Raw genomic sequence first — 23,168 nt, forward strand, 5'->3', positions numbered from 1 at the left:
GTCTCCAAAATCGAATTCTTTACCGAAGTCATAAAATGCAAACTTTGCCTTTTGTTACTACCGCTGCGAAATAGAGAAACTTAGAGCCTAAGATCTCTTTTCCTATGCCGCAGATGTGCTCATAAAATGTCTCTGGAGTGAACTTCCGCTGTGAAAAAATATAGTGCCAATATCTCATTACTTTAACAACCAAACGACTTTCTAGCTTTCCTCGAGATTTTTATTACTCTTTGGTCTTCAGAAAACTTAAATTTATATATGTAGTCGGTTTTATTCTAAAATTCAAATCATACTCGCATTAAAAATTCCAAAAAAACTTTTTAATTTTATTACACATTTTAAACACGCATTTATAAAAAAAAACATCGAACGAATTTCTGCATATTAACCCTTATTATAATAATTCACTGGTGGTCCTTTATTGTAGTAATTCGGTGGACCTTTATTATTCTGTTGCTGCTGCGCAAGCAACAGTGGGTAGGCATATGCTGCTTGATAAGCATTGCAGTCCGGGCACACGCCTGGCTGTCCAGGTGGTCCATGACCGCCTGGATCGCCTGGTGCACCAGGCACGCCAGGTTCACCGGGTCTACCGGGCAAACCATCCACGCAACGGCCTTCAGGTCCTTGAGGGCCAGGTGGACCCATTTGGCCTGGATGACCTACGCCATCTTCGCCACGATCACCTTTTTGGCCCTCCAGCCCCCGAGGTCCCGTCTCACCTTGTGATCCCTGCATACCAGGAAGACCAGGGTAGCCTCGATCACCTTGCGGACCTTGAATACCAGGTTCGCCTAGAAAAAATTAAGTGATGTAAAAAAATTTAAAGACGTATTTTTCAAAACAATGTTTACTAACCTTGTATGCCTGGACTACCTGGTGGTCCCGGACGTCCGTAACCACGTCGACCTGGCGGCCCAGGTGGACCCGTCAGTGTCGAAGAAATTTCGCTGATATAATCTAAAGCGCCAATACTACAAATCATAAGACTTCAAACAAAGTACTTTGAATCTCTTACCTCTTACAACAGCTAAGCAGATTTCTCGTATTTCACGCTCTTCTATATTTCTAATTTCATTTTGTACTGTGCCAGACTCACCGGGCGGACCAGGTGGTCCTTGTGGTCCAACTGGACCTGGATAGCCACGTTCGCCTTTCTCGCCTGGCAGTCCAATTTCGCCGCGCTCACCCGTACTGCCGTCCAATCCTGGCAAGCCACGCTCTCCTTTTTGCCCCATGACACCGGTTGGGCCAACGTCACCTTTTGGTCCTGGTAATCTAGATGCACTACTTGAAGAATCACTATCTTCGCCTGATATAAGAACTCCCGGTGGTCCCGGAGGTCCAGGAGGACCTATATCGCCAGGCTCTCCTTTAGTACCCGGTAATCCACTATAGCCTGGTTCTCCTGGCGAGCCACGCTCTCCTGCTAGACCTGTTACGCCAGGCAAGCCAACAGCACCTGGCTCCCCTTTCTCACCTTTACTCAAGCGGCCATCCAATTGATTGGCATACGGACTTAATTGGCCAGGCGCACCTGGAGGTCCCTTTAACACAAAGTTAATTCTTACTTCAGCTGCCTCTGCCTCCTTTATATTCACTTACCTGTACACCGTGTATACCAGGTGGTCCTGGCGGGCCTGGTGGTCCTCTTGGACATACTTCGGGACATGCATGCAGCTCCTGGCCCTGCAGTGCAGAAGGTGTGGAACTCAAGAACGAGGGCCGATAAGTGCTGGTCGTGAGGAATGTTAGATCAGGACGACGAGGTGTCGGACGTGGTGTGGGAACAGGTTCTTTTTCCACCAATGCTTTAGGAGCTTTCGCGTATTTAGGTATATCTTCACAGGTTGCGCGTTCAGGTTTATCAACATCACAGCTAAAGATCATCCATTGCAAATCAATCTAGGCAGGGAAACGGTTTCCGTAATGTCATATTCATAAATAGTCCAGATTAGTCCATATTGACTTAACTTACCGGCACAGTGCTTCTAGTCTTGCAATCTCGTGCTACCGCGAAGACACCCTCCGTCGAATCGATGGGGCTACGCACGTCAAGCGGTGTATGCAAGCTGCCATTTCGATCTGGTACAGGCTCACAATCGACCCAAAGACGCACAGCATCTTGAGTCACGCCCAGCATAACTTTGTGCCATGAATGATCGAAAATCTGATTTAAATAAAAAAAAGTATTATTCTCAAAAGTATGAACATCTGGAATTATTATTGAAATTACTTCGAGTTCCTCAAATGTGACCGTCTGTAGCGAACCATCATATTTGGGTAACGAGAATTCCAGAGCATTATAAATCGGATTCATGATTACACTCATTTGTGACTCATATCTGTAATCTGAGAGCTCAAAGAGGTACCACTCATTTGGCGGATCGTATTCGGGTACACGAAACGTGCATTCAAAAGAAAATGCATCGGGCACACCTTTCGGGAATGCTTGCCGAGACTCGATAGTCATATTGGAGTACTCCTCAAAATGATAGGCTGTCTGATAGCCAGTCGAACCGACTATTTGCCGGACACCCTGATACTGATGATAGTAGTCATCGAAATGATATGAAGAGATGATATCATAATTGGTAAGATCGGGATCGCCAGCACGTTGCACGCTACAAGGACTCACGGGCACAAAATCGTTGTCATCATAAGCCAAATCGAAGTCGTCTTTAAGATAAAGAAATTATGGAAATAGTTTTTTAGAAAACTCATGCACAACAAAACTTTAAATACGATTGGTAGATCGATCGAAAACGTTGAGAAATTTAAGTTAAGATACAGAATATTTTTAGTAGAGAGTTGCCACCTTTTTCAAAAGTTGTAACAAATTTATTAAAAAGTTAAATAAAACGTTACAACGATGTTGGTGGCAAAGAAAAGGTGTTCAAAAGCAATTTATCCCGAAACAATTTTTTAAGAGGGTCGCCGCTTGCTCAGAAGTTCTGAATCAAATGAAATAAAAATTCAAGTGAAATATTTTAATATGGGTGTCAAACACGAGAGGTTTAAGAAAGTTTTATTTTGAGATGTATTTTAGAAGAAGGTTGCCACCTGTTTATAAATTAGGTATGAAATCAATTAATAAGTCATATGAAATATATTAATATGGGTGTCAAACGAAAGAGATTTAATAAAGTTTTATTGATAAAATATGTTTGAAAAAGGTTGCCATCTATTTACCTAGATGTTCTTAAACGTAATATTTTAATATTAATTCATTAATTATAAAGCAAGAGAAGTTTCAGAAAGCCTCATTTGAAAAATGTTTCAAAATATTGTTGCCACCTGTTTAAAGGTTCAGAAATTATTTAATTAACAAGTTAAATTAAATATTTTAATATGGGTGTCAAACAACACAGCTTTCAGTAAGCTTTATTTCTAAAATATTTTTGAACGGGGTTGATACCTGGTTAAAAAGTTAAAATTAATTTAGCTAATAAGTAAATTCAAACTTTTGTTGCATGCATATGTATGTACATATGTAGGAGTCAATCGAAAAGAGTTTAAGAAATATTTATTTGTTTACTTATATTTTCGAATAGGTTTGCCACCTTTCTACAAATTCAAAATCAATTTGGTTAACAAATTAATTAGATATAAATCTAGAGAAGCTTAAAAACTTTATTTCGAAAGGATTTTTGAAGCGAGTTGCCACCTGTTTAAAAATACAAAAATTATTTAACTAATCACCATATCTATACTAGCGCGATTAAAATAACCATCTGAGTAAGAGCATTAAAATGATTAGCATAATTCTATAGCATTCCGTATAACAGATTGAGGTGCGCTGTAAAATTTTATAGCATAACGTTAAATCGTATAATATAAGACGCGGGCGGGGCCGCGGGTAAAAGCTGGTATGTACATATATATGTACATATGTATGCAGTATGTACATTTGTGTTAGCGCGCCATATGTGTCTTATGAAGCTCTTCGATGAATGAGGAAATAGTGTCAAATATTAAGGTTATCAACGCTTGTGTGTGCATATTTACTGTTCTTTATTCACTTCAACATAAACGAACACTAAGGACTAGTCTTTGTTTTTTGAGTCTGCCTTCTTTTTATGGTGAAATGTAACATTTTAAGAAAAATTTTCAAGCTAATTTAATTTGAGAATATAATTTTTCGTTTTTTTGTAATTCAGAGTCTAATTATTCTCCATAGTAGGCGCATAGATTCAATATCCTCGTTTACAAAGTTTTTAGAAATCAAGAAACCCCGATTGACAAAATTATGCCAGTCTCGCCTAAAATACGTTCGCCTGTATGAACGATTAAACGAGGTAGTATGCACGTTGAAGATGTAATCGATAATAGGAACGTTTTTATTTTATATTTCTATATCGATGCGAAATTCTACCGACGACATTTAAAAATAAATAAAATTTTGCGTGAATTTTGTACTGCGTTCACTTATTAAATTTTAAAAACACTCGTAACATGGTGCGACAGTAAATTTTATACAAAAAAAGAACATCAATATATTCCCGAACCTATGGGTCAAATATAGTAAAACTGCTTTTGTAGTTTTTCTCTCTGGCGCCAGGATTTTTTTAAAAGGCTTTGAAATTTGAAAAATACGATTACTTCAAACATTGTTAAAAAAAATCAGCGTAATGTAGAAAATAAGTATGGGCAGCAAATTAAAGAAAAAATTCTGTAGAATTAGAGCTGACCAAATTTTTTGTTGTATAAGTACGAGTTGGTATGGAAAATGTCCTTTTAAAATTGCGTCCTTGAATATCCTTAAAATTTTGCAATAATTGTTAAAAATATATATATATATTAAGGACTACTATACAGTCGACCACATCCCGAATTTCGCCTTTCAAACTTTGTTAGCTTAAAAAAATAAAATTATTTAAATTTTTTATAAAAAATTTTCAGTTGATACCGATATTGTTATTCTACATTGCACTGATTTTTTTTTAAATAACTATTGCAATTAATCTGTAACTTTGAAACTACAAAGTTATTTAAAAAAATCTGAATTCAGAGAGTAAAACTAAAAACGTAATTTTACTATATTTGGCCCGCAGTTTCGTAAGTACATATATTGATTGCTTTGAGTATTTGGAATTGTTTTTTTGGTTTTATCGCAAGGTGTAATTGAACAATATTTCACACAAACACACACCACTTTGCCTCTTTGAAATCCTAGCAAAACTTGGTTGCGGCCCAAAAGCCAACGTGAACGCCAGTAGAAGGAATGAAAGCGCTACTTTTGCGAAAGTCATTATTAGAAAATTTTTAATTAAAATTTTTTGCTGAAGTTATTTCATTTCTAAATTTTTTTTTTGTAATATTTTTAAAATTTAGTTCCTCGATCACCAAGTACCGCCACGCAACTGAGGAAATGATAATTCAAATCATCTCGGGCAGCCAATAGCCCCATCACCAGCCATAAAAATATGTATGTATGTATGTACATATTAGTGTATGTTTGTGGACCTCTAATCTACGCAATTGTCACTTAATCGAGACCCATGAATGCTTTTTTTTTTTGTTCTAATCTTCTAATTCCGCTTGCATTCGCCAGCCATTTCTGAACAGACGCCACACTTTATTACTCCCCACTTTATTAGCCGTAGCTATGGAAAAAGTATTTAAGTTTTGAATCGTTTTAACAGTTGCTCTATCAGTGTATATGTATGTATGCATTCGTATTACATACGATGACCATTTCGCAATCCTAAAGATCTTTTTAGAAGGCGAAGCTTTGAATTGAAATAATGTTCTTTTATTCCAGGTCGCATATGTATGTATGTATTTGCATGACACAATTTTTACAGATTTCACTACATACATATGTATTTTATATAAAAGTAATGTGAGCAGGCATATATACATTAGCACATAATACATATTTACTTCCGATTATGTTATAGCAGCATATCAGCACAGCCTACAAGCTGAATTTTTTTGTATTTTTTAGCAATGACCTTGAGTAGGAAAAATTTAAAGTTGTTCTACATTCAGAACAATATTTTGTATTAAAAGCCATTTGCCTTTAGGAGGCGCCGTTATAAGTCCATCCATTTGCCAAGATTGCGAGCTCCAAATATTTATTTTTTAACCATTTTAAATCATTTTTCTTCTTTTAGTTGGAAGGGTATTTATCATCTTGGAGAGTACCATGAAGTATAGTGAGGCTTCTGGATATGCGCTTATAGTTTGCTTGACTGTGCGGAAGTCTTATTTTTGCGACTGCCATCTTTTGACCACGTCGAATCTTGAAAGTACTGTACAGACACTTGTTAGAGAAGATGCCTCCGCTCGGCTGGTTATCGTGGTCGGGAATTCTTAGGCTGACATGACCGCCAGCCAATAAATGCCATAGACTGAGTAAGAAAGAAAATACGCCTAAATTTGTGATGTCTATTATGTAGAGCTGCCATGTACAAGCGAGCAAACTCGATGTCAGATTTGTAGTAGAAGACAGATTACGATGCCGAATTAACCCCAGTGGACGAGCATTTTCTCGCCGGTAATGAATTCTGCTGCGCCTGTTTGGTCGCCGGGGACAAGTTGAAAGCATTGGACGAAGCTTGCCTTGCGACAGGATGCCTTTGAATGTCGCCTGAACACCATCTGCATAGCGTGACCCAAATTTACTCCGTTACGGAGTAACCCAATACGCTCAGCAAGCAATTTTTGGTAGGCTGCTACAGATGCAAGCACCCGAGAAGGCCCACCCAGGCACGTCAGCAGGCATCTTTTCAAGTATAAGGACGCAGACCAGACCTATATAGAAAAAACAATGGAACCGATAAACGAGCTATCATTGGCATTCATAGTCTGTCTCCACTTCTGCGACTCTCAACCTATGAATGCCGTGATAAGAACCCAATCTCTATCTATTGCCAACATAGAGCTTTAGCAACCACCGCAGATGTGCGTCACTCTGGCCCAATTACGGTCTGGATACTGTAGCCGTATCAACAGCTATTAAACCAAACTCGACCCCGGAAGTAGGCAATGAGTACCCAGCATGTGAAAATACCCCCACGACACAAACAACCTCTTTATATGCCCACTTAAGCCCATTCAGCTAGTATCACTTTCCCTCTGGTCCAACCCCGTAGAAAAGGCACTTTCCTGGATCTAGCGTTAGTTGAGCTTGTCGACAGCAATTGATGGGTAAACCGATCTAGGCGAGGCTTATTAATGCCGCTACAACGAAAACAACAAGTTCTCCTCAAATAGGCCTAAAAGGGGCCAGATCCTTCAAATAAGCCTTCAACGAATTCGCTAGGGAACATCTAGACATGGCAATCGTAGAAGGAGGACAACCGGACGAAAATCTGACAGCGAACAAGTAAGAGTGGTCATGTGAATAGTTTCGGTTAAACTTCCATTTATTTTTATATTATAGTTTCGTGGATTTGAAGCGTACTTTTTCGCAATATGTACTCAGAAAATGATGAAGTTAGCAATAACGTGACGAATTGGTGAAAGTAATGGACTTGAACTGATGCAAAGCACAAGTACCTGCGGACATGCATACATATGTATGTCCATTCGTAGGTACTCTTTATACAATTTCTTTTTATCAATAACGAAAGCATTTCAATTTCCCTCAAAACTTCTTTTTGGGTTCTTCAATTTTATTATTTTATTCAAGCAAAACAACGCCAAAAAGCAAAAAGGCGGCAAATCAAAACAAAAATCCACTGACCCAATTAACAAAAAACCGGCTGCCTTACTCATCTCAACTAAGCGCAGCTTTACATTCAACATTTGTTTGCCCAAAGTATTAAGAAGCTGAAACTTCTAGGAAGCTGGCAATCGACCGACTGCCCGTACAGCACAACATACATATGTACATAAGCATCAACACCTGAGCGGAGCGGCAGCGCATTCAAATTTCACCCAAACACTCCTCGGTGGCGGCGTCGTCGTCGAGAGCTGAAAGCGAGAAAGTGGAGAAGCAAACAGAAGAAAAATCTCGCTCTAGCTAGCCAGCATAAGTGGTAAATAAACAGAGATTGAGTCGAACATAAAAAAAAAGCTGACCAAACCAGAAAAGAAGGAGGCACTAAAAGAATCCCCAGTTTGAATTAAAACTCTTCTCTTATTTTTGTTTTGTATGTTTTTTTTCCCTGCGTTACACGATGAGTTTTTTTAAAGTTACTTAAGCAGCCCGCGGCGTGGCAATAGTCGCAGTTGTATTGCGCCTGCGCATCTATTCAGACAGTTACTAGAGATTAAAGAGCTACTAAACAATACGCGTTAATTGTAAGCATTCCACCAAGCAAATATGAAGTTTAACAAAATCAGTTTTATTTCCGGTAAGTTAAACACAAATATGTACATAGAACCCTACGAAACCACTTTGCTTAGATGCAGCAGCTAAAAAATTTCTTTTGTTTCTCTTCCAGTGCTCATTGTGCTACTCGCTATTTCGGCTGCTAACGCGAAGAGGCATAAGAAACACAGATCATCCGCATCCTCCAATTCGCCATCGAGTAAAACTAAAACCAAAACTAAGTGGTCCTCTTCATCCGACCTGGGCCGCAGTGGTGGACAGCTCGCCACCGAGGAACACGGCTACTACGTCAAGCGCACCTTCTTGCCGCTCAACGACTCCGCCGCCAGTTACCCAATCTCAACGCTGCGCAGTCCGCCCTACTTGGGCATACCCATTGCTTGGTATGCTTGCGAAGGTGAGGCCTGCACGAAGGCAAACACAGCCGCCATTAGTGGAAGCGCTATCGCATTACAGGATGGCTTTCTCTGCGATGACGATTGCGTAGAGCCGTACGATCCAATCTGCGGTAAAACGCCTAGCGAGTTGGCAGTTTTCTATAACAAATGTAAATTGAATGTGGCTAAGTGTCGCACACATGGCCTCTGGTTGGATGTGCCATTCGAAGAATGCAAGCAAACGAACCCTAAAGAAGTGGCATACGCGGCGCGCAAATTCAAAAGATCACCATTCTTTAGGGAGATAAAGACGGTCAATGAAAAAGTGAAGAAGCCAGAAGATGGAAAAAGTAAGGAAGATGACTCTTCGGAGGAAGACGCAATGTTGGATGTTGCATTACAGACATTAGACAAGATTGGCGATCAGATAGCGGAAGCTGAAGCCGAGGCGTTGGATGAGGCATCGACGGCTGCACCAGTTAAAAGTGAAGTGAATTCTCCCATTGCTACGAAACCAGTTCAGGCGGCGGAAGACGTGTACGTTGGCAAGCCTGAAGATGAGGGCAATCCCATTGCTACGCCAGCAAAGGAAATTAGCGCAGCCGACAAGCTCGTGAAGGCTCACGATGCTACAAAGGCGGAGGAGAATAGTGTGCTCAAACCAGTTGAGAGTAATCAGTCGAAGCCAGCTGGTGGTTCTATTTTCCAGCAAGTTAGGAGTCACACGCACAGACTGGCTGTTAAGAAGTAATTGCACGTAGGCATAGTTAGGTGATACATACATATTTTTAAACAATACATATACTTCTTTTAACGGGCTGATATATTAGAAAATAAATATTTATCCTTTTAAAATGGTTGGTGTTTTAATGTGTATTTTTAAGGATAGGAAAGGAGGAAGGGGGGGGAGTACAGGTTTAACGAATCGTTAGGAAATAAAGGTAGGCGGTTTTAAACCCACTGCATGCTTACAAGAAATGTGTCAATGAAAATTTTCCAAAGATTTTTTTCCAGACCATAATCACATGAATTCTTATCCGACAGTTTCCAATCAAAATACCCATCGATGTCGATAATTGCGTACTGAGTAGTTTAAGCCACTCCTTTGACTGTCTTTGGTTTAAGGACTTCCTTTGGCAGCTTCCGGTTCTCCCATGGTCAGAAGAGCTTTGCAACGTATTCAGAATTAGCCTAGCCTAGCGAGTGGAAGGAATGAAAACACTTATCTACCAATTGCCGATGGACAATCAACAACTTTTATCTGTTCATGGCCGATATCCTTGCTCTCGGACCAACTATGCCTGCTAGTATACTTTCAGCTTACTGTATACCAGGTAAGGTACAAATCTGGAAATGCGTTTCCAAAATACATGTAGATTTCTTGCACAGTTCTATACTGAATATCTTCGAATACTATTGCTCCCAGTGTTCCATCTCTGGGACTAGGGTCTAGGCGAAGTTAAGTAGAGATCGTTTTGCCGCCTTCTCTATGGTTAAGTGTACAGGCTACATCTCTAAGACTACCTCTAGCGCTCCAGCCTTGACACATATGTTATCACAGTTTGCACTATCCTGATTTACATATGTACATCTTATCTGGTAAAAAGTATAATTGACGTTTTAATTGGGTTGACGTTGAGCCTCATATTAGAGCACCGTCATTTCGTTAGGTGCTGCTAACGAACACTAGAATGGGATAAAAAAGCCAGCAATATACGTTGGAAAACTTCATCCAGTAGTTGGAAGACTCCCACACTAAGATCAAATATTGATCAGTAGACAGATATGAAATATGGAGGCCTCAATTCCCGGCTGGGTTATGTTATCGGCTGGCTGCTTCCAATGTTGGAGGGTGTCAATTACGAGCTCGTTTTCGATCCAGTCCGTTCGCCTAGAAGCAGAACTTGTGGGTTATGTTAGGTGCGAGAATTCGTTATTGCCTGCTTCGCTTAGGTCCTCCAAACAGACAGTCTTCATGCCCAATAGGGCAGGGCAATGCATAGGTAATGTCAAAGACTGTCAATTTCTTTCACGTCGCGTCAGCTTAGGCAGATTTTATTGGCCGGCAAACCCATTCTGTCAGCATGCCTACTCATCAAGCAGTGACTCATTATTATTGCGGTCACTTGCCTAAATAGAGGGCGCTTTAACAAAATGTGTGCCTAGATCTCTCCTTGTCGAAGCTGGGCCAGTTTGTCAAGTTTGCCAACACGTAGGTTTTAGCGACCATATTTTATTTGCCTTTCCGATTAAGTGTGTTTTAAGCCACATTTTGCACCTAGATAGCGGTATGAACGCATTATGAGAAGAGTTGAGGTCAAAAAATTTGATTCCCTTCATCGCAAGCTCGTCAGCTGTACAGTTACCTTCTATTCCCCTGTGTCTAGGCTCCCACACAATGTGGATAGTAGACTTGTAAGCTAAACTTTGACAATTCAGTGACTTAATAACTGCATGGCTAACGGAGTATATGGTTCACCAGTTTGTAATGTCATAGAATAATATAGGTCGTATGGAGTGCGGTTTCCACATAATTTCCAGTTAACGCAGATCCGTAGTGAGCATGATTGCCTTAGAGATTACCTTTCAAGAATTGTGTACGGTGTTACCACCGACTTGTTATGTCAAAGCGTAGAAGATGCTCAACAAATAATGTTCGAACGCCGCCAATTTTATTTTGATATCAACTGTAGAAGATTGTCTACTACTAGACTCCGTAGAAGGAAAGTATTTTGCAAAGTGATTTGACAAAAATTTAAAAAGCGATAAAAAAAATTGCTAAACTGGATCGTCAGGCCAAAAAAAGCGATGTTTCCACGGACTTTGAATTTAACAAATGGAGATTGTGAGAGTATTAAATGTTACCACATTCTCCGTCCTTATCAGTTTAAAAAGATATCTTGTAATCGCTCAAAATACCTTTGATCTAAGTAGATCAACTCAAGACTTACATTGGGCCTGTCTTAGTAAAGTTAGGTGCTGAAATTAGCGGCAAATAGGAGGCAGTCAGAAAATAGGATGTTTCATCCAGTTATCCAGTTATAAATACTTAGTAGGGATTAGACAAGGATTGGAGACATGTGCCACTGTGCAGTAGTAAGGTTTTTTTTTTTTAGTTTTGAGTTGTTTCGTTATTGCAGACGACCATCGATATGAAAAAATATCTTGTAAAGATCGAAAATGGTTTGAGTTCTCCAATTCTACATATAAAATATCTATCTGGTAGCTCTATATATATGTATTATGATTCGAAAATTTATTTTGATAAACATAGTCCCTTAACAAAAATATATGTATGTACATAGTAGGTATATAACAAAGTGATTAAGGGGAAACATGTGGAATCCTCGATGGATATGGTATTTTCCTATCAACCTGTTGATGCTGGAGTCGTTGTGGTGGTAGTGGTAGTGGACGTAGTACTAGTCGTCGACGGACTCTCGGTCGTCGTGGTAGTAGTACTTGTAGTGCTAGTGGTGCTTGTAGTACTGGTTGTACTAGCTGTGGTGCTTGTAGTACTGGTGGTACTAGCGGTGGTAGATGTGGTCGATGCTGTGGTTGTGCTGAAATTGTGTAATGCATTTTGCTTCTTCTGCAACAGCGTTTGTATAAAACCCAAAACTATAGGACCGGCGGCTTTGCCTGACTCAACGTCGCCGGTGATGAGACTATGCGGTGATGGAGTGATTGAATCCGAAGTAACGTCGTTGGTGTTGGATGCAGGCAAATTTTCTTTTGTAATCGTTTGCATTGCTGGAGCTTGCACGCGCATGACGTTGTTAGTAAGCAGCTCCTGCACAGCAACATTTGTAGTAACTTCTGCTGGCTTTGAGGCTGCTGTTATACTAGGCGTAGACGTTACTCTCTCAGCGACAGGGGTTGTTGCAGTGACGATGGCTATTGAGATCTGCGTTCCAGTGAATGTTTCTGCTGCCGACTTTTTGAGCGTTGAATCATCCTTTTTGTTGGCATTATCAGGCAAACAGCGCGCCGCTGCACTTGTGCAAGAATATATGAAAAATATAGCGAGGATATGAGGCGCTGAATGAAAGTTTGATATCGATTAATTTTTTATAAATTTATAAAATTTTAGTGTTGAACTGAGTAAGGGGTTTATATAAAGTAAAATTAACTCTTCGAAATTATCAACCCACCGTAAGTCCAAACCTTCATCTCGCTATTTTCAAAATGTTGAAAATTTGCCAAAATCATTTGGCTTTTATAGAAGAGTATTGCGAATCTTTCATTGGAAGTGTTAATTGTCGCTAGAAAGGTACTAATTAATTTTTCTAAAATGAGCTCCACACTTTCGTTACTCCAGCCTTAGTAGTGGTGGCACCTTGCGTAGCTCTGATGGAGCATTATTTGCAGTATTCATTAAATGATTGTCTTTGTTAACACCTATAACTATGGATAAAAAATTTTAGTTTATTGAACAAATATCAGATGTAAATACATAAACTTTAGGGTGATCCTTATAATATCAACATACAAATTTTGAATGGGGCACAATTTTAATTTGTTCCCCGGACAAAATAAAATCCCCCATTTCATATTTAAAAAAAGGTGTTTAAAAAAAATTTCAGTGTTTATTTTTAAATTGCAAAAATTTTACAAAATCTCGAATAGTTTACTTATTATTGAATCTCGTCCAAATAATTTCACACTTGCTGAGTTCGAAGTAAAATTTTTTCGTATTTTTCCATTAAAAACCTACCTTGGTAGGGACCATGTATTTTTTTTCAATTTTGAAATAGTCGTGCATGGCTTCATTATGTACTTAAAACAAAACAAAGGAGTCCCCATGATTTTGATATTTTAAGGATCGCCTTAATACACATTTATATATGTATGTATGTTCAGTAGTCTACTCCAAGCAAACAAATAAAATCGAAAGGTCGAGGAACTCCACTTTTTTAGAAGTAGTTGTTCCATGGAATCCAGTATTTATACTTTCATACATATTCCCATTAGGATGGTTCGCATTTTTCCCCATAAACGGTATTTTCATAAAATTCAAAAACTACGATATTTCCGTAAATACTGGATTCAAATTGTAGTAGCTTGAAATGTGAAGTAGAATTTTGAAATTTTCTTTTCACAAATCATCAAACAATAAATCTGTGATGCATACTTGACTTTAAAATTCGATTAGTTACATTTTTGCAACCGTTATTTACAAAAATTAGTTACATTATGTGTTCGGAACCACATCACGCAGTTTTCTTTTTTAAATACATAGTTCCTAAAGTTTTAGGGTTAAATTTGCATCGTAATTTTATTTTTGAAAGTGTTCTGAAAGGAAATATTTTTGATAAATAAAAAAATATTTATTCTTAAGGATTTTATAGCCATTCTACCCAAGAAGTATTTTCCCCATAAAAAATATTCGGAAAACTTCAAAGTCCGGGAATATTAATTTATTTCAAAACAAAAATTTTTCCTCCACAGCTGCGAATTAAATTTCGTTTAACAATAGCATTGGTTAGGGTTTGGAGAGTAGTTAAAGTGAAGTTCATCCCGAAGGCCTCCGAAAGCTTTCACATCTATCCCAAGGACCCATCGGTTTTCTATTCTAATTAAAATCTTGGAGATGCTTATTGACCTACATATATATTAGTAAAACGATTCCTCGTGAGCGTCTGTCAGTGGATAGAGCAAAACCCTCATTCAAAAAGAGTTCGCCGTGGGTAAATTTCTCGGCATTTATGGGACTTATAACAATTATACTTGGAGTCCCAAGTGACTTAACTAAGCTCAAAGTATACCGCATGCTCTGAGACATTAGACTAAACAAGGGCACCTCTCAGGGTAGTGTTCTCTTGCCGCTTATTTGGATTGTGGTCGGATGCGGCCTGCTAGAGAAGCTGATGGGTAAAGGCTGCCCAGCGAATTTCCAGATATCCTTTATGATACATATATTACAGAATCAAGTAACTCAGGTGGCTAAGTGGTCAGCGAACAGTGAGTTCGCTGTTAATCCTGGTAAGACAGAACTCATTTTGTGCATTCTGCCAATGGAAGACATTCGACTGGCGACTTTATAGAGTCTTCGTCTGGAGGAATCGTCTAGAGAAGAATACACTAGTCAGAGAGCTGTAGCGGGTACATCGGGCAGTCCTCATTGGAATCAGTTGGGTACTTAGGACCAATCCCACAGGCTGCTGCAGTAGGAGCTGCGGTCAGATTTGGAGGCCCTGAGTGCTTAGAGGCTTCTACTAGCACCACTGAACTCTAGCTCCACTTACATACCATCTGGGGATGAGTGAACGCGAGGCAGAAGTTGGAAATAAGCACCTGTGAACTTTTACATGGATGAGTCGAAGCTTGGCGGAACGCTTAAAGGATGGGTAGTTGTTCGCGATCTTCTTTCCTTCGACCTTATATTTGGCCTTCTCGATGACTGTTGTGTTTTTCAACAATAAACTGGTTGCCCAATTACGTCAGAATGGTAAGTGAGGTAAACATATACTTAACGGAGATTTGTTCCAAAATAAATCCCCTTGAAGCTAGTTGGGGTATGCCTGGCCTCTCTCTTAATGGCCTCTGATTATTTTCTAGTCATACTTAAATGGGTACCAGGATATTACAGGAAACTGCGCTGCGCATGATTTCCTGTCCAGCACGCTAGGGTCTGTCTCACCGAGAAAACATAGAGAATGGATATTCTTGACTACATTCGGGTCGTACGCTCAGAGAAGGCCGGGCGCAAACCGGGACATGTCCAACTGCACGTTCTTGAAGTCAAGCGAACTTCTAGAACCGCAGCTCTCATTTCTCGTATACTAAATTTCTACAGCTATAATTTTCAAATAAACCGGACCATAATCCGCACACCATTCGTCGACCACGCCTCAATGATATCCACGGGGTATATGGTTGAAATCAGTTATTCAGGAGAATGATTTTTCCTGGGGCTTCAGGACATGTGCATATAGTCACGTCGATATTCGTAGACTATGGCACGAGCTAAACCAAAACATGATAACCTGGTGCAGTGATGGCTCATTGACTGGAAAGCGTAGGCGTTGTTTGATCGGGGTTAAGATACTCGGAAACGTGGGAAAGCGTATGTTCATTTTCTAGACTGAAATATACGCTATAGAAAAGTGCGCGGACCACCACCAAGCGCAACTACCGCAGTCAAAACATCGCGATCTTGACTGCCGGCCAAGCGGCTATCAGGTCCCTCACATCTCACCATGATGGAGTGTTTCGACAAGCCGAATACTCTAGGTGTAATCAATCGAGCTTGGGATCTCTGGGTTAGTGGATATATTGGTATTAAAGTAAGCAGGAGCATTAACTCCTTTCATCGGCCCAGAGCCCTGTTGTGCCTTAAGAAAAGGGGCACTCTCTGCCCCAAAGCACTTTTGGGAACATATAAACTAAAACTCTTTAAGGAATCTATGAGCTTATCCAAGAATAACTTAAAAATTGTTTCAAAAATCCTGACAGTATATTGCAGGCTGAACTATCACCTGACTAAACTGGGAATTTACTCATAGGAGCGATGCTGATTTTGCGGGACGAATATCGAGACTGCACAGCACATCTTAGAAGAATGTCCTGTACTGATACAAAAACACAAAACATACCTGGGTGAATATTTAATAACCGAGGACGAAGTAAAATCTGTATATTTAGGCTCCACTCTGAAGTTTCTCTCGTGTACTGTGTTAATAGACACACTATAAATCTGTGAAGTGGTGCACAATAGGTCTTGAGGTCCCAGTATTTTATTCACAAAAATAGTAATAATAATGTCAGTGCAAAGGCAGGTGACGATCTGTTGAGCTCAAGAAGGTAGCTCTTTGAATAAGCAGCCATGATTATAGCCTCTGCCCATACCAGTTTGGTCCGATACCGAAAAACTCCGCAATTGACACTCGCTCTACTTTCCGAAGATTCGCCTGTTGCTCATACCAAGTGCGTACAGGTGCTCCGGTACTTTGGTGCTTCCACTGTAATCGTGCGCATATTTTCTGTGCAACAAGTCCAAGCCAGTGCAATCGTTGTATTTGTCAATGAAAATGCATTTACGCTCCGAAGCTTGCCGGTAAACCACAATCGATTCATCTTAATTACTTAGCTTTCTATTTATTAGTCTCACAAGCACCAGCAACGGCTAATAACTCAATTTCATTACAAACGTCAGGAGCGTAATGAGCAGATGAAAGCAAAATTAGAACCTAGGGCTACACAGAAGTGCCTACTATATTTGAATTGAGCCATCATCGTAAACTTTCTCGCCCACAACCACAAAGTGATTAAACTCGATTAGATATGCCATCGATCGGTAGTAATCGTAAGTATGAATGAATGATTGTGCGCAATGACGCGGCACGTTGATTGTTTGGATTGTGTGTGCCACATGAAGAATTGAAGATCACTCCGCTTAATGAGAATCTCATTAAAAGGGAGTATTTGAGAGATTTGCAACACCGCGGCTCGTTTATTTTATTTTATTTTAATTTATTAATTCCACTTGCATTAGCGCAAGTTTTGGACGGGTCACCGCAAAGCTTGAGAATAGCTACGCTGCTTTTCCCATTAGAAAGGCACTGTTTTAATTTTTTTTTTTTTTTTTTTTTTGCTTGGAGCAAGGGAACATCGGTATAGCCTTGGTATAAAAGTGTTAGCGGCGCCTGCGCAGTTATACATTAACAGAATGGCTGCAAGAATTATCAGTACAACACCGTTATTACTTTGCATAATTTGCGTGGGTAAGTTAGCAGTGGGTGTGGTTAAAAATTGCCTACTTCTTTACCTAATATATCACTTCTTCTTTGCAGCTCGCGCAGTAGCCTTGGAGTCTTCAGCGGCGGCGGTGAATTCGACCAACAGCGCGCCAGTGACAGGGAATATTACTACAACGACTGAGGGAGCTGCCACCGCCATAACCTCCACAAATGCGCCCCCTAATACATATCAAGCGCCGCGACTGGTGCACGCCGATGAGTCCACTGCGCGCGCGCAGACAGCCGACGAAGGACGCGCGGTCACACCAGTTGGCACAAACGATTTAGACGGGCGAAGCGCCTACATTAACAATCAATATGTGCCGGATGGCGAAACGCTGCCATACAACGATACAGCGCCGCCACTCTATCAACTGCTGCAGGAGCAAATGGAACATATAATCGCTACAAGTATGCCGAGTGAGTATCGCTTAGATGATAATGCAGTGACGAGCGATACCACAGCGAATGGCGCTATTGGCAAGGAGATGAGCGGTTATGGTGCGCCGGCGCTACAAACGAATGCAAATAGTCCAGTGTTTGCATATGGCGCGACAAACTTCGAGGAAGACGATGACATGATAGGTCCTTATCGCAAAGGTGAGGCGGAGAAGTATTATCATGGCACAGCGGGTACAAAACCGAGCACAATGGAGTTGCCAAAGCCGATGATAATGGGTAGCGCGTCGAAGGTGCATAGCGGCGGCACGCGTCCAAAGTTGCCGTCGAGAGCAGCAACAAAAACAACAACCACCACCAGCACTACCGCTGCACCGTTACACTTAACGGGCGGTTATGGTGTACAGTTGCCGCAGCCCTCAAGCGCAACCACAACAACAACGCAGCAGTTTAAGCCACACGTTGTGTCGAGCGGCTATGGAGCTGCCATGCCTAGCTACAAACCACAAATCAAGGAAGAATATTTCGCCGCACCAAACAAGTACAGTTATGTGCATCAAAATAGCACTGTGCATATGCGCAAGCGTCGCATCACCTTCAAGACGGTTGCGTCTGCCTCGCAGATCATCTCTACACCTTTGGCAGATTTGATGTTCAAATATTCGATTGGCGTAGCGAAACCATCAATGTCGGCCGGCGGCAGTTCCTTGTACGAGCAGGAGGAAGAGCCAATGCAAAATTCGATCTCGACAGGATATAATGATAATTTGCATCTACCGAAGCGTACTTACGCGGGAAAGATTTCTCACAGCAGTCATCGAAAGAATTAAGAATTACTTACATAGTTAAGAGTTTTAGGAATAGGTGCTTACATATTTACTGAATTTAATAAAAATTGGAATGTTAATGTGTGAGTTTCAATAACTAAAAAAATGTAAGTCGCAAGTGATTTCTTACCATCCTACGGATAGGTAGATGATCCAAAAATATTGCCCGATAAAACTTCTGACGCTTTGGTACGAGTAAAGTTAACCTACCCGCAAGACCTGTGTCTGGGGATTATCCAATGTAATGTGTGATACGTCAGTCTTTTTTACCGTTTAATGACCTACAGCAATGGAAGCCAAAGATTCTACTGGTTTGATTGCGGGAACCACTCTAACTAATTTGCATGCAGACTTGAGGAGTTCATACTTCATTCCGCGGACAACCTCAACCAGATATTACTAAAATTACCATCCTCATCACTGATAAGCATCCTTTTCTACTGAAATGGACGACAGTTGCAAAATATGTATAACTACATCAGTCTCGAGAAGTCCCAGGCTACCCTTATTTGTAAAAATAGGCCTGTGGAACCTAATTCATTGGCACATAGAAGATAGTTGAAACCTTCCACACCCCCAAAACTGGCTGTAATTCAACCAAACCGGTAGACTCTTTCGGCCGTAGTTTCTTTCGGCCTGAGTTCGTAGTGGCTTGCGGTTTCCCTTACCACACAGCCACAGCTGCCGGTCAAGCACCTTCAAATAGGTTGTGCGACAATGCCTGCTTGAGGCCAAGCTAATGCGAATCCAAGCGTATAGTTGTTTGTAAGTACTTATGTACATCTTCCAGTTCCTTATCGCAGGAGAAAGTAGTGTAGTGGGTCTGCCTGAGTCACATCACTCCGTTCTTTTCACTGTTCTAAGGATGATAATTGTACTCTCCGGGTGACAACTCTCTGGGTTAAATAGTATAGTGAAAAACTCAATTTCTGATGACCGATGATGACTTATCCTATGGTATACTTGTTGTTGTTGTTGTAGCGGCAGTGATCAACCCCCCAGGTTACGTCATGAATCATCATATTCATCCTCCGGCTCTGCATGAATGAGGCGGAGAAAGTGGGCGGAGTTGATTGGCGCGGTCCAGAGCGCCTTCAGTGCCAGGGTCATAAGGTTGGAGACGCATGTGAAGAGATGCTGGGTGTTGTGAGAACTTTCCCACATGCGGGGCAGGTGTTTTCCACTTCTGTGTTCAGCCGAGAGAGGTAGCTATTTAGACGGTGGCACCACCCAAACGTTTCATTTCACAACATGGTGTTATGGTCTTTAATCGCCACCATCTAGCTTTCTTCGTACGTAGAGCTGCGTTCTGACATGTTTGCAGATTTTTCCACTGCGTGTCATTCTTCCCCGCTGTCCACACTGGCGCTGCGTAGTTTGCCACAGACCGGCCGATTGCCTTGTAAGTTGCGAGCAGGCTTTATTTATCGGCTCCCCAGGTGCTGCCGACTTTTGCACTTTGCTCCTGGCCCGTAGTTTGTTTCAAGTGGCTAAGGCGTGTGCGGAAAAGGAGAAAAAGCTATCGAACGTCACTCCCAGAATTTCGGGGTGATTAGTCGTCGGTATTTTCGCGCCATCGACGAAGACGTCCAGTTCAAGTCTGATCTCCTTGGGCCAGGTTGGGAAGGTAGGTTTTTCGGCGAAGACTTTGAGGCTCCTTGCAGTGAAGAAATTCTAAAGATCGGTGAGATAGTAGGGTATTTGATCGCAAAGGCTTTCGATGTTTTGACCCATCGCCATTATTGTGCAATCATCAGCGTAGCTTACCAAATTGACTACCGCTGGCTGCGGAGGGAGTTTTGCTATGTGGAGAGTATCGGGGAGAGTACGCTGCCTTAAGGGACACCCTGTTTAATCCTACGTGGCTTGATTGACGGCCACACAGATAGCTGGTTATCCACCGCTTCGTCCGAGCTGAAAGCGACGAGTCCAGGACGTCTTAGCAGAGGGTCGCGTGGTTCATCGTGTCGAATGCCTTCGACAGGTCAACTGCGACTAGGGCCGTCCTATCTCAGGGGCGACGTTGGTTCAGACTCGCTAGTCTGTGTGATGTCGTTCAAAGCTATGGTAACTTCAGATGCTTCGTCAGGCTAGGGAAGACTAGTGCTTCCATGATTTTTGCCACTGCGGATAGGAGGGAGATGGGTCTGTATCAGTCTCCTACGTCCACCTTCTCGCTGGCTTGAGAAAGGGAATGATCCTACACATTTTCTAGATCTCGGAGATAATCAGGGTGGACAGTAACAAGTTAAAAGCGGCGGTCATATACCCTTTGGGCAACTTGTATGCTGTTACAATAACATTGACAATACATCTCTCCTGCTTACGGAAATGGAGTAGAGATGACAACTCAGCCTTTTGGAACCTCTCCTATATCTAAGTAAGAAAAGAAGACTAAACACCTTTCCCAAGTTTTAACAGACGCCACATATGCATTTCATTAAGCACGTACAAATGTTTATTAATCACATTTACTTAAATACATGCGTGTTATAATACAAATAGCTGCAATAATGCTTTAATTAATTAATTAAATTAATCCAGTTCTTTTAAGTTATCCCTTCGAGACGCATCACATTTTTTTAAATATTTTTTTTTGTTGAATCGGAATAACATTTTTACTTTGAGTAGCCGGTGAGCGCTATAAACAGTTCGGTGTTTTCGTTTTTAATAAAGTTCATTACTACAGAATACGTTTGTAATAAATAATTAGTAATTATTATCCTTCGTCGGTAGGCGATTTATGTAGGTAGACATGTTCAGCAAACATCTACATACATATGTATGGAGTAGAATTAGAATGCTTTGCAAAAAAACTCTAATAAAGGATTTTAAACAACAAAATATTAGCACCGTACAATACATTAAAATTAATTATACTTCATTAAAAAACTTGATAAACATTTTTGCCGAATATCAGCATCGTTGGGGTTGATCTTGATAATATTTCCTTTCAACCACCTCAAACAGGCCAAAACTTTAAAGCAATCAAGGGCATGGTAACACCTGTTACAATACTCGAAATTAAGTTTACACTATGATTGTCTAGTATGCGCAAACCGCTGATTTGACGCACGCCCGCACCGGGACACTCAACAATTTTGCCTTCCTTATCGATGCCCGAGTACTGCATTGTAGCGCCAAGTATTGAATCCACCAGCGAGCCAAACAATCCACCAATGCCACCGAATATGACAAGAGGCCACTGTGGCGGACTAGTAAGTAATGCATGTGCGTCAACAGTGTAGCGTACAGTTAAATAGGAAACGAAACCTACTAGCACACCACCCAAGACACTAGCGACAAGTCCTTGTAACGAAACGCCACCGTTAGTGCCCCGCGGTACACGGCGACGTGTGGTAATGAGAAATGGTTCGCTTTTAGATAATACACTGCCCAGTTCACTTGCCCATGTATCGCCATTGCAGCATGCGAAAGCGCCTGCAGAAGTGTGTGACGTTAATAGGTGTGGCTGATAAGCACTTTGGCGATAAAATCACTTACTCATAACTGCTACGCCCAACCAGCTGGAGCGATACTCCTTTGTAAAGTCGATGGGACGCTCACAACTGCCGCAATCTATGAGATATAATATAGCCAGCTGTGTAGCCATTCCGCCATTGCATAAAACCTGTACCCAGTTGCGTTGGCCTTCGCCTATGAGTTAATTGCTAACTAGATTAGAGTAATTAAAAGCATTTTTCTCCCATTTTACGCACCCTCTTTAAAATCCTTTTCAAATTTCCGTTTTAAATGTGCGCGGAACTTGGTCGCACGCGAAGAGCTGAAAAAGAATGCCGCCAAGCTTGCGAAGAATGCATGATTTGCTATGGATAAGATGAATGCGAAGAGTATGCCCAATACAGCACCCGATTTGTTAACCGATTTCCTGCGTAGCGCAATCATCATAAGCGCCAGGGGCGCCAAAGTTGAAAATAGCCATCTTGTCGGCGGTATCACAGGGGGCTCTGCAAAGAGCAAAGGTGCTGTAAGTCCGCTTATCGAAAATGATTTATGAGCATGTATTAATTTACCTTCGAATTCATTAGAGTGCCAAAATTTCGAAAAGGCCAAGTTACCCAGCCACATAAAAAGGGATAGTGGTATGGAAAGACTGCAAAATATCACCGGCAACCAGGCGTGGATATCCATCTTGCGCACATAAACTTTAATTCAGTATATCAGCAATGAAAACAGGATTGTGAATATTCCAAGTTTTTGGATAGCGGAATGCACTTTCTTAACTGGACAACTTTTTCACTGAAGCAAGAAAAAACAGTGGAAAGTAAACATCAAAACAAAAAAAGAAAGTGTGATCTTCTTTTTGTTTGCCTAAAGTTCACAATCAAAGCGACTGTTCACGGTTACCTTATTTCACCTCCAAATCGCTATGGTTACGCCGAGTTTACATAAGGCAATTCGGGACAATACTATTGGGAATATGTATTAGTTGTCAAATTGTCGTGCAAATTGGGGCGTGCCTTCTCTTTTCATCCAATCAAAAAACGTACTAGGGTAAAAGGGAAGGCACGCCTCTGTT

At 40.9% G+C, this 23,168-nt stretch overlaps 6 protein-coding genes across 6 annotated transcripts in view; 2 read left to right on the top strand and 4 right to left on the bottom strand.

Moving 5' to 3' along the window:
- Window positions 1-351: 351 nt before the first annotated feature.
- LOC118740094 (collagen alpha-1(IX) chain-like) lies at window positions 352-5,252 on the bottom strand. The gene is made up of 7 exons (XM_036471588.1): window positions 5,153-5,252; window positions 2,237-2,679; window positions 1,979-2,170; window positions 1,606-1,905; window positions 1,019-1,547; window positions 859-960; window positions 352-794 (listed from the first exon to the last, which is right to left on the bottom strand). Exons 1-7 carry the CDS (start codon window positions 5,250-5,252, stop codon window positions 385-387), a joined length of 2,076 nt encoding a protein of 691 aa, XP_036327481.1. The 3' UTR covers window positions 352-384.
- Window positions 5,253-7,842: 2,590 nt separating this feature from the next.
- On the top strand, window positions 7,843-9,532 carry LOC118738933. Its single transcript, XM_036469986.1, has 2 exons — window positions 7,843-8,306; window positions 8,397-9,532. The coding sequence occupies exons 1-2, from the start codon at window positions 8,276-8,278 to the stop codon at window positions 9,410-9,412; spliced, it is 1,047 nt and encodes a 348-aa protein (XP_036325879.1). The 5' UTR covers window positions 7,843-8,275; the 3' UTR covers window positions 9,413-9,532.
- A 2,387-nt stretch (window positions 9,533-11,919) lies between these two features.
- LOC118738939 (cell wall protein DAN4-like) lies at window positions 11,920-13,061 on the bottom strand. Its single transcript, XM_036469991.1, has 2 exons — window positions 12,816-13,061; window positions 11,920-12,702 (listed from the first exon to the last, which is right to left on the bottom strand). The coding sequence occupies exons 1-2, from the start codon at window positions 12,871-12,873 to the stop codon at window positions 12,032-12,034; spliced, it is 729 nt and encodes a 242-aa protein (XP_036325884.1). The 5' UTR covers window positions 12,874-13,061; the 3' UTR covers window positions 11,920-12,031.
- A 4,271-nt stretch (window positions 13,062-17,332) lies between these two features.
- LOC118740096 lies at window positions 17,333-18,631 on the top strand. Its single transcript, XM_036471589.1, has 2 exons — window positions 17,333-17,387; window positions 17,457-18,631. Exons 1-2 carry the CDS (start codon window positions 17,333-17,335, stop codon window positions 18,629-18,631), a joined length of 1,230 nt encoding a protein of 409 aa, XP_036327482.1.
- Window positions 18,632-21,219: 2,588 nt separating this feature from the next.
- LOC118738937 (transmembrane protein 19-like) lies at window positions 21,220-22,938 on the bottom strand. The gene is made up of 4 exons (XM_036469989.1): window positions 22,663-22,938; window positions 22,348-22,596; window positions 22,133-22,285; window positions 21,220-22,069 (listed from the first exon to the last, which is right to left on the bottom strand). Exons 1-4 carry the CDS (start codon window positions 22,778-22,780, stop codon window positions 21,591-21,593), a joined length of 999 nt encoding a protein of 332 aa, XP_036325882.1. The 5' UTR covers window positions 22,781-22,938; the 3' UTR covers window positions 21,220-21,590.
- An 84-nt stretch (window positions 22,939-23,022) lies between these two features.
- LOC118740097 (ruvB-like helicase 2) overlaps window positions 23,023-23,168 on the bottom strand; it is a 26,393-nt gene continuing 26,247 nt past the window's right edge. Inside the window, exon 3 of the mRNA XM_036471590.1 lies at window positions 23,023-23,058. Within this exon, the coding sequence (XP_036327483.1) occupies window positions 23,023-23,058 (36 nt within the window). The remainder of the gene's footprint in view (window positions 23,059-23,168) is intronic.

This window comes from Rhagoletis pomonella, unplaced genomic scaffold, assembly GCF_013731165.1.
Source record: "Rhagoletis pomonella isolate Grant_MI unplaced genomic scaffold, Rhpom_1.0 Rhpom_scaffold_00005, whole genome shotgun sequence".
In the NCBI taxonomy this organism is placed as follows: domain Eukaryota; kingdom Metazoa; phylum Arthropoda; class Insecta; order Diptera; family Tephritidae; genus Rhagoletis; species Rhagoletis pomonella.